At 39.0% G+C, this 11,801-nt stretch overlaps 1 protein-coding gene across 1 annotated transcript in view; it reads left to right on the top strand.

The window, feature by feature from the left end:
- Positions 1-6,308: 6,308 nt before the first annotated feature.
- Positions 6,309-11,801, top strand: part of UGCG (UDP-glucose ceramide glucosyltransferase) — a 56,247-nt gene continuing 50,754 nt past the window's right edge. The window contains exon 1 of the mRNA XM_032214447.1: positions 6,309-6,948. Coding sequence (XP_032070338.1) covers positions 6,851-6,948 — 98 coding nt within the window. The 5' untranslated portion in view covers positions 6,309-6,850. The remainder of the gene's footprint in view (positions 6,949-11,801) is intronic.

Here is an 11,801-nt window from a genome sequence, read left to right as displayed (position 1 = left end):
AGACAATTTGCCATGGATTGGAGCAAAACTTTACGTCCCTGCCTCTCTTCGTCTCGTTGTCCTCCAATGGGCTCATGATTCCAAGTTAGCAGGGCACTTTGGATTTGTGAAGACGCTGCATCTGGTGAAACGGCAGTTTTGGTGGCCCTCTTTGAAGAAAGACATTGAACTTTATGTTGCCAGCTGTCCGGTCTGTGTGGCTGCTAAACGCCCGCCGGGGAAACCGCAGGGTTTACTCCAGTCTGTAGCTTGCCCTGTCGCCCCCTGGAAGGAGATTTCTATGGACTTTATTGTCGAACTTCCTGTCATATGGGTGGTTACTGACTTATTTTCCAAGCAAGTTCATTTTATACCTTGCCATAAGATTCCTTCTGCTAAGGCACTTGCTAAACTCTTCATTTCTCACGTTTACCATTTGCATGGCATGCCTGATCGCATCATTTCTGATAGAGGTGTACAATTCACTTCTGTTTTTTGGAAGGAGTTTCTTAAGCGCATTGGCTCCGCCCAGGGTCTAAGCTCCGCCCACCACCCTCAGACTAATGGGGCTTGCGAGAGGACTAATTCTGTTCTAGAACAATATTTACGTTGTTTTATCAATTACCAGCAGGATGATTGGGTGGGCTTGTTGCTGCACGCGGAAGTGGCTTATAACAATTCCGTACATAGCAGCACTGGATTCACTCCTTTTCAAGTTGTATCTGGCCAGGACTTTGTTCCTATTCCCGAAGTTCCTCTTGAGCAGCCACAGGTTTCGTCCATCTCCGAAAGGAGTGAGCGGTTGAAGCATATTTGGCCTTTGGCACTTAGTACTTTGGATGCTGCGCATCGCGCGCATAAGAAACAGGCTGATAAGAAACGTGCGCAACCTTATCAGTACAAGGTGGGTGACCAAGTTTATTTATCCATGAAGTTCCTTCAAACTACACAAAAGTCTAAGAAGTTGGGGCCTAAGTACGTGGGCCCGTTTCCCATAATCAAGGTCATCAATCCTGTTTCAGTTTGCTTGCAGCTACCCAAGCACCTCAGCCGTGTATATCCCATTTTCCACATTAATCTCATTAAACCTGTTCGTTTCTCGTCTTTATGTCCACCAGTGGACCCGCCACCTGCCCCCCTATTGATTGATGGTGAACAGCATTTTGAGGTCCGGGAAATATTGGACTCTGGGCAGAGGCGGAATCGGATTCAGTACCTTGTGGCTTGGAAGCATTTTCCTCTCTCTCATGCCGAGTGGGTGGACAAGTCCCACCTCCGTGCTCCCTCGCTGCTCCGCCAGTTCTATTCTACTTATCCTGACAAACCCTGATTGACTCTCCTTCCTGACTTTCTCTCCCCCCCCTTTTCTTTTTCTGTTTTTGTTGTTCGTCTGTTTGTGTTTTGTCGTTTTCCAGGCCTGACCGCCTTTTTCCGGAGGACAGACAGATGTCAGCCTCTGCTTTGCTGCTGCTTTGGCTGCCATTGAAACGGGGAGGGGGCATGGTATTTGGGAGGAGATTACTAATTGTGCTGGAGGAAGATTCTGGAGTTCTGCTGCCTGTCTGACTGCGCATGCGGAGGAGGTTCCCGCCAAGGCTAACGACACCGACATTCCATCTTGGTGATGCCTTTCGAAGTTATCTCACACCTGACACTTGGGAGAATTATGATTGGACTGCAACTGGGATGCCAAGGGGTGGGGAATGGGTTATTTTATAAAACACTCGCTTTCGCGCCTAAATAATCAGTCTTCGCTTTGCTACGCTTCTGATCATTTATAATTAGTAAAAGTACACTTGATTTCTATCAATGGAGTCTCGTGGTTTTCTTTCCTAATTACTCAATGAAGAAGTGCTGACAATTTTAGAGAAATGGCTGAGAAAACTGGGAAAGATGGTTCTGTGGTACAACTACTGGAATCACCCATAACTGCGACTGAAAAAATAGAAGGAGCTGTAGGTGGAATTGAGAAAGAAGAAGGTGTGGTGGGGGATGTAAGCCGTAGAGAAAAACGAGAACCCAGATCTACTAGAACTATAAACCCTGTATATAAAGTATAAATATGGAGGAAAGAAAAATGATTACAATTAACATTAATGGACTTAATTTGGTAACTAAAAGGAAAAAAAACATTCTATAAATTAGAGAAGTTAAAACTTGCCATAATTTGCCTACAAGAAGTGCAGATCCAAAAGAGAAATGAACATCTACTAATTCAACCAAAGCTTGGGAAAATGCTTTCAACACTGGCGAACTGCAAGAAAAGAGGAGTGATATTCTATTTTAAAGGCAATATTCCAGCAAAATTAATCTACGCTGAGGAAGAGGGAAGAATCTTGAACTGAAGGAGTTAAATGATAACACAATCATGCTGTGAAACAAATTAACAATGATACAATGGAAAACTAATATATCTATGAATGGAATACTCTAGAACTTTTTGCTTTAAAAAGGATAAGGATAATAATGATTTTATGTATATTCAATAAGAGGACTGGTGATATAATGTATAATGTTAAGAATGTACTACAATGATATCTTGTTATTGATAATAATTCTAACTGTTATCAAATAGATAATCAAGAATGTATGGAAAGCATGATTTTTTGGAAAAAATAATACTAATGGTAACTGAATATATAATGTCCAATGAAAGGGAGGTATTGAGTTATACTAGATGGAAAATCTGAGATGATAAATATTATTTGAGAATATGGATGATGAAATATCTGTAACCAAACGACATGCTATATGTGATGATGGTTTTTTATTTCTTCTTGTGTTTTTTTTGTTTTGTTTTGTTTTTATTGTTGTGTGTACCAAATATATAAGTATATATATAACAGAGAGATACAAAGTGTGTGTGTGTGGGGGGGGAGGAAGTATAGTTAGGATAAGGTAGCAAAAGTAAGGGAATAAGAAATGATACTAAATTATGTCTGGGTTGGCGGAAATACCATCCCAAGGAAACATAAACTGAGATTTAAAATAGACACACCAACAACAATAGAAAAAAAAGGGAGAGAAGAGAAGAGAGTGAAAGAAAGACGGGGGAAAGAAGAAAGAGGTAAGGAGAGGAGAATGGAAAGGAGAGAAAGAGGAGGAGAGAGGGAAGAAAGGGGAAGAGGAAGAGCAGGAGTAGGAGAAAGGTACGGGAAGAAGGAAGGGGAAGGAGAGGAGGAAAGTAGAGAAGGGAGGGAGGGAGAAAGGGAAAGGGAAAGAAAAGGAGGATGGAAGGGAGAGAAAAGGAAGGAGAAAGGGTAGGAAGGGAAAGAGGAAGAGCAGGAGCAAAGGAGAGGTAAGGGAAGAAGGAAGGCGAAGGAGAGGAGGAAGGAAGAAAGTAGAGAAGGGAGAGAGGGTGAAAAGAAAGAGGTAAGGAGAGGAGGATGGAAAGGAGGAGGAGAGAGGGTAGAAAGGGGAAGAGGAAGAGTGGGAGTAGGAGAAAGGTACAGGAAGAAGGAAGGGAAAGGAGAGGAGGAAGGAAGAAAGTAGAGAAGCGAGGGAGGGAGAAAAGAAAGGGAAAATAAGGTGGTGTTACAACAGGAGGAAGGGATGGTAAATAAAGCAACCCAAACAGTATATTATAACCTATTAAATGAAATAATAAATGTATAAGAATGATAAATGTTAAAAAATAATAATAAAATAATAGCAACCCCCCCCCCCCCCCGACTCCAGTGACAACACATTGCACAAGCTATTAATGGGCTCCATCCTGCTGTGGGTTCCCAGGCCCACTGGCAGAACGAGGTCTTCAGCGTCTTCTGGAAGAGTGTTAGATTGGGGGCTATTCTAATCTTGGGAAGGATGTTCCAGAGAGGGGGAGCCACCATGAAGAAGGCCCTTCCAGATATATCTCGCTAGGGGATGGGACCCACAACATTTCTTACCTCCCCATTTTAGTGGGTTTATTTATTGATCATCCAGCTTAGGTTGTGAACTTATATTTTATGTTCTTTGAGTTGTAAAAATAAATGTATTTTGCAAGTCAGTAGTTAGGGTTAGGGCTAGGGTTAGGTGATTCACAACCAAAGGGTTGAAATACTTAAAAAAAAGATTGAAGAGTGTACAAGAGAATGCAGAGAACAGTTTGTATATGCAATTTGCAAAGGCTGTAATTAGGCATCATTTTCTCAGCCAGGACTTGGAGAAAAAGAAAAGTACTTGAAGAATTACAGTAATATAAAGTATAGAGTTTTGAGGTAGTATTAGCAAGCGAACATCAACAGATTCAAACTTTTGACTTTTTTTTCAGCATTATCAGCAGGAAAGCCCAACTTACACATGCTTTTCTTTAGCATGTGATACTGCATCAGAATAACATAATTTGAAGCTCTTCATTATTGGTCAGTTATTGTCATGCTGGGCAAGAGATTAATCATACTAACTTCCACTAACTTGCCATATTTGTCTCTGTATCTGTGCATTGGTCTTATTTTTAAAAATCCACATAAACTCTGTTGTTTGTACAAATAAAAGGCAACAGCCCTGTAAAACTGGATGGAATGCTGATCACTCCTTATACTTTTCTCTCCCCATTCACCCACTTTGGGGATTTATATAAATGCCAAAATATATGTAATTTTAAGGTTTAACATCTGTCATGCTGTTTGAGTGTATATACATAAAATTAAAATTCTATGTAAAAAAAAAACTTCAAATAAAACAAGAGAAATGCATCATTCTTTAACAAGATTAACACATATTAGATTAAACAGGTCAAATTAAATATAAACAAAAGAGAGCTGGAAGGGTGTATAATTTTACAGTATTTAAAATAATCTAATATTTTAAAATGGTTTAGTACAATTCAGTACTAAATTTTATACAAAAAGTGTAGAAAATGTTAATTGATGTAATTCATGTTACACTAAATACACTAAAGTCAGTTCACAGAAACACACCATACTAATGTATTTTTACAAAAATAATTTCAAATGTTTAAACAAAGATTAATAAAATAGTTAAAAGTTTTAAAATAATGAAAAAACAGAAACTATATGTCAAATATAAAGTATAATGTTAGAAGAACTATGTCCATTTTAATAATTAAAAAGCAAATAAATCTCTTTATTATTAAAGCAAACACATGTTGCTTTGAAAACATTTAAAAAGTGTGGGATGGGATTTCAACATGTTACCTAAAATATGTGATGTAACATTTCCTTGAATTTATTTCAAGAAACAAGAATTAAGTGAACAATAATATAAATACAGTACTGTATTATATGATTGTCTGTTTTGTTTAGGATTAATCAATTATCAAATTTAAAAAAATATTGGAAAGTAATCTTTTTTAAAAATCTTTTTTCAGAAAACCGTAAGAAACAATGGATGAAAATGTACACAAGAGCATTTTAGATGATTAGATGATTTGATAAATTTCAGTGTTTGATTATATTGATACATTTTTAAAAAAGTATTACCTTCCATAAAAAGATTGAATGTAGACATTTTAAGTTTTTCCTTCTTAAAATTACTAATGTTCTCACATTCAAATGTTGCACACACACACACACACACATCTCAGTGTCAACTATCTCAGGGTTTCCACGGTTCTTTCTACTTTGGACGCCCATGCAATTTCTCCCGTTGTTGAACGAAAAGCAAGTCTGTCCTACAACCGTAAGAATTATGCAAGGGGACACGAGAGGAGGGATCAAGAATCTGTGCAATGTATACCATCGGTGCAGAAATTAACAACTGTTTGTTTGAACTTTTGCACAGCAGTTTGCATTACAGGAGAACCCAGAGGGATTCCGTTTGTCAATAAAGGTGTTGGACTTTTGGTGTGTGTATGTTTGTGTATTTCCAAGCTGTGACATTTGTGGCGCGGCGATGGTTGCCGCACATTTTGGATTTGCCTTTTGCTTTGGCGATTCGTTTCAGTGGAGACACTCCGTCGTTTGCATTCTCGGAGGGTGTTAACGGGGGCATTACAGAGTTTGGCTTACAAGGGACAAAAACGTTGTGATTTTCTTTATGTTTTTGGCGGAGGGGGGGGCCAACGGAGGATAGGCGATGCGGCTGCTTTGTGGCTCCCGGTGTGTAATAAAGAGAAAGGTAGTTTTCTTCCCCTTGCACGCCGCCACTCCCACCCCCCTTTTCTTTGTAAGGAGGAAAGGACAGAGCGGCGTCCTCACCCTCCTCATAGTACAACTTCTCCACCCCTTTTATAATAAATGACGACATCGCCTCTTCCTGCCTTCCCGCCACATCCTGAGTCACCTTCTGTTTTTTGTTTTTTTTTACGCCCTCCCACTCCCCCCCCCCCAAGCACACCCTGACGGCGGATTTAACGGGACCACACTTCCCGGAGAAGAAGCGCGGCGTCAAAGCCTGAGAGAAAGAGCGAGAGCGAGGGGTGTGTTGGGCGTGGCTTCAGCAGATGACAGTCGCAGGGCGGGGCCTGAGCAGCTCCTCCGCGCGAGCCCAGGCGGTTTGGTTTATGTATGAGTGTGTGTGTGTGTATGAGAGAGGAGAACGTGAACGAGCGGCGGCAAACGACGGCGACGGCGACGGCGACGGCGAAGGAGGCGAACGCCGCGGTGGGGGCCGGTAGAGCGCGAGGCAGTCTGTCAGGAGGAGCAGCCGCTTGCCGGGTGGAAGGGCAGCCGAGAGAGCGAGAGAGAGAACGGAGGAGGGCGGGGCGACAAGGGGGCTCGTGGAAGAGAAGGAAGGCAAGAAAAGGAAACGAAGGCGGTCGCGTCTGAGGGGGGACGTGAGGGTAGCCAACGAGGGGGGCGGAGCCTCGCTTATCTAGCCTCCGCAGCCGCCGCTTCGGCTTGTCCGAGAGCTTTCTCTCTCTCCCTCGCGCTCTCGCTCTCTTCCCCCCTCCCCCTCCCCCTGTGTGCCCTGTGGCCGTGTGGAGATGGCGATGCTGGATCTGGCCCTGGAAGGACTCGCCGTCTTCGGGCTCATCCTCTTCGTGGTCCTGTGGCTCATGCACTTCATGTCCATCATCTACACGTAAGTCGGGCCTCTCGGCTGCTGCACCTCGACCCCCGCTCCCCGAATCGCTCCCCCCCCGCGCGGAAATTGTGGAGTGGGGCTTGTTCTCCCCCTCCCCCTCCATTGCGCTGCTTCTCTTCTATCCGGCGCCTCCGCGCTTTGCCAACCCAAACCTCCCACCCACCCAAATCTCCCAAGCTGAGAGGCGACGCACCTGCCTTGCTCGCCCTGGGGGTGGGGAACCAACACTGCTCGTCCATGCCGCACTGCCCCCCCTCCTTCTATGTACCGCGTCCACAGCTTTCTCCCCCAGCCCCCCTTTTTTCCTCTTTACCTCCCCTTCCCCGCCCCCCATTGGGGCGCTCTCCGGCGCTCCTCGTCATCCCCATTCGGGGATGGGCTAAATTCGGCCGGTGGGCTAAAAGCACTCCTGTCCTTTGGAGGGAACTGGCCCGACCTTTGCTTTGGGAGAGCAACCTAGAAAAAGGGCCAAGTCATACAGATTTACAACTACTGATCAACAATACGAATCCCTGCGTTTCTTGCCTTGTAAAGGGAGGAGAGGGGTATGCTTTTAAATCCGGTACTACTTGCCATGCTGAGCTCTATGGGCTGCCTTTTTTGTCTACCTGCTTTAAGCCGGCGGACCCATGAGGAAGCATTACAGTAGCCTCTAGTCTAATTCATACATATGGCCAGGATTCAACGTTAGATCTGGCGCTTGCTTGGCTATAATGTAAGGAAGTAGTGACATTTTATTTGCCGCGGATAGTTTATCTCTCTCCCCCAGATAAATGCCATACTTCATGCCTCCCCCCACATACGGTACTTAGCAGACCATGTTTGTATCTCCCAGTTTTAGTGTTTAAAATCTAGAATTGCAGGTTCCTTGTTGTTAAACTATTCACGGAGCTATGGTGTTTTAATAGTGAGAGTTAAGCCTAAATGGATTTAACTTTTAAGTTGATTTTAAGGAACATTGAAACAGAGACTGGTTTTTATTATGCAAGCAGTATATTAATGCATGATTAATTTAAGATGTGTGACATAATTCCATCGTTTCAGTTTGTCAGATTTCTACAGTAGCTGTGTTGCAATGGGCAGATGAATAAATGCTTATTTAAATATTCTTAAATTGTGAAATATGTTTGTAGAAATTTGTTAACAACAGATTTCTTGAGAAGGTGTTAATAATTGGCAGTTGAGACATTTGGAATGTGTAGAAGAAGATGAAGATACTGAAAACTTACTGTGACATAGTTTGAACTCTTACAAATAAAATCTCAATTATTTGCCAATTATTGGTTATAATGAATCACCTTCAGGCTTATGCAAAATGTTTGGAACAAAATGCAATGATTTCTTGATGGCACTGACATTTGGGGCCTTTGAACCGATTTTTCTATGACTGTGACCTAAGTGTTTCAAGCACTGATAATATTTTAACTCTTAAAATCAATAATGAATTTGAAATTAGACTTCTGAAGGAATTCTTGGCCCTTCTCCTTTAAACAAGTTAATTAGCTTTTATAACTTGACTGGGATACTTCTACCTAATTTCTCCAATTATATACCACATTTTTGTAATAAAAATCTAGTAAATCTCTTGAGTCCTGAAAACCTCTATGAAAGGAAAGAGAATTAGTTAAAAAGAGATCTAACATCAATCATATTTAGAAGTAGATTTATACTTAGCAATTTGAATATTGATGTGGAAAATTAAATTATCCACTGTCTTGGTGGCTGTATTGTTTGTCCTCCTTCAAGCACAATATAATGTTTCCACTGAATCCTATGTCTTTGTCTATAGCAACTTTGCACAAGGAAGCAGGTAGTAGTATCAGGATAGGAGGAACCATTTATTCCATGCAGAAAATTAAGAACATTAAATCTGTATATGCCTGAATTTCAATCAGGGTTTTATAACATGGAGATTATTATAGGATTTATTAGTTAAACAGTGATGCAATCATTTTGACTAGATTTGTTTGAAGTCTGCAAAGAAGTTTATATACAGTGTTTCAGGATACAATACATGTTGTAATACCTATAGAGCAGAGCAAAAAATGTAACATAGATAGCACAAATAGCTTTAGTATACTATGTAGCACAGTAACCTCTACATCTTTCCCTTAACAGCTAGAGGCGCATATACTGTATAAAGAATAAGATTATTGTTTTTGTGTAAGCCAGTTGGCTGAAATAAATATATATTGCATGAGGAATTATGATGCTGATTTTAAAAACATGTTTTGAATAAATTTTTACAATTTTATATAATGAGTCTATTAGGAAATAGTATTTTGAGTTAAAAAAGATTTGCACACTTGCATTATTTATCTGATTCTGTATGTCATAACTGTCAGCTATTTGAAGTCTTTTGATTTTACAAAAAGAAAAGTAATGCATGGAATGGATTGATTTCTCTTTAGGTAGCATGATATTACAAGCAGCTTAGTTCTAAGACCAATTTAACCATCACTATCACATTTTTTTAAAATTCAAACAGAGCATATCTAATTTGAAATAAATGTACAATTCTTTTCTACTGAGAAGTAATGGAATTAAAATATTCTCCTCATACTGGATTAGTTGAAGGACATAATTAAAACAAATTTGTGGTAAGGCAAGATAGCTGCAAAGGAAATTTAGTGTTAGGGCATTTATTTACACACCCTCAGTCAAAGTGGCTATACTTCTACATTCATTACATATTCCCCATCTTTGCATGTATACTTACTAGCAAAGCTAGCATTTGGAGGCCAGAGATCATAGCACACACTTTCTTCAATATGCTTGATCCTCAAACTGATTTAACTGACTATTAATGTACGTGTGCATGGTTGTAAAAAAGCGATTTTCTTTCAGTATTTCTGTAACCTGTTTAAAATAAAAAGCAGGTGTTATACTGGCGCAACATGAGGGTGAATGTTTGATTTTTAGCATTCAAGCTCTATTTCTATTCAGTAGTCTCTGAACAGCTCCCTTACAACAGGGGAAATATATAGATCTCTGTATCTTTTCCATTATATGAAGCAAAACAGCCAGAGGTACTTTCTTTGAAAAGAAGGAAGTTGGGGAAAGAGCATTTTGTTTAAGGTTTTATTTATGTAGCAATATTTGAGAGAAGTGTAGGGCAGTTACTGTTGATAAAATGGAGATTTGTAAATGCAACTATTTATGTATTTCTAATGTAATTTAATTCTTGCATTTTTCTTTACTGTGCTATAAAGTAATGAATGACAAAAAAGTTTTGGAGTACAAGAAGGAAAATAATTGCTCCAACTTAATATTTAACTTAGATGCTAATACTGTTTATCAGGTGTTTAATATTTAATAGTTACTTAAATGGCTCTTGGTGACTATGCAGATAAATACTATCTCAATTTGTTGTTAATTTATAGCTTTTCCAATGACATTCCAGTGATCACTTTTATTTTAACTATTGTTTTTCCTATCTTCTACTTCCCTCAACCTTACCATTGATAGGGTTTAACTTTTTTTTCTTACTCCATAATTTGCTTGTATCACGTCAAATATGTGAGTTTCTATTTGTTGATCATAGCTTCAAGATAGCAGTCATACACTATTTCACCCAGAAATATAGATTGGTTCTTCTTGCAATTCAAATTAGTAATCACTTTCAAATCCATCATTATCATTTGCAGATGTCTTTATTTCCTGTTATTTCTTATTTTTCAATATTTCACAATTGTAAGTTACAGTGAAAAAGCTATAGATTTGCCCATTCTGGTCTTTGTTATAGAAATATCCTCATTCTTCATGATCTTGTTTGTGTTTATAATTGCCACCTTCCTAGGTATGTCCTACCTTCACTTGTTTGCCATCAACTGTATGCTCACTAAGCATACTGGTTGAATAATATATGCATTTTTAATACTGAAAATTAACCAATATTTTTTAGTTTCCTTTTTATTTAAATGATTTATATTTTACAAGTTTTCTTTATTTTCAGTTAATAATGGAACATCTGCATATCTACCAATGTTTTAGTATTTTAATTCTAGATATGCCCTTTTCTAGTATTACTATTGTTATATTCTCCCTCTAAGTTTAAACAGATATGGGAAACATATTCTGAAGTACTCTCTTTCCAATTCTGAGCTATTATATTTCTTTGATTTTGAAGTAGTGTAAGGGACAGGTATTGTAAAGATTCATCAGAAGAATAATTAGGTGTTTTGGGACATCCATTTTCCTTAATATACTTCACTTTCATAAAACAAAAGCTTTGCTGCAGACATTTTAAAAACAACTCTTCCTTTTTAAATGTCTGTTTTCTCCATGATCTATCGATCTGACCGTGTGTCCCTTTTCCTAAACTTGCCTGTTCATCTGGCATTTTCTCTCCCCATATATGGCTTTATTATTTGTAAGAACTTAACATTACACATTGTGTGCATGTTAAATTAATGTAGTGGTTCAATCATTTGTGTATTCACTTACCTTCCCGCCTCCTTTTTCTCTAAGTCCAACTGCCTTGTTTCATATATATTTATTATCAGGTTTATAACCACATGTTCTTAATGAATTAATTAATGGCAGTTTATAAGACAAGAATAAATATAATTAAGCAATAATATCAGTTCAAAAACACAATAAAAGAGTTAAAATATTTCTAATCTTATTTGACATTGGACTGTTAGTACAAAGAAACTCTTTTCTTCCAGTTTTAAACAGTTCAGTGAATAGTTCATGTATGCTTGATGCTTCCATATTTGATAACTGGTTTATTGACTCATACATTATCTTTTTCTATTGGAGTTGGTTCTTGAATATAACCTCTCTATAAATGCTTCTGCCATTCTACATTCTTGTTTGTAAAGAGTTTCAGTACTGTATTTCCATGT

This window comes from Thamnophis elegans, chromosome 3 (genome assembly GCF_009769535.1).
Source record: "Thamnophis elegans isolate rThaEle1 chromosome 3, rThaEle1.pri, whole genome shotgun sequence".
NCBI classification, from domain to species: domain Eukaryota; kingdom Metazoa; phylum Chordata; class Lepidosauria; order Squamata; family Colubridae; genus Thamnophis; species Thamnophis elegans.
The sequence above is the reverse complement of the archived record's forward strand: the minus strand, read 5'-3'. Positions and strand labels throughout refer to the sequence as shown.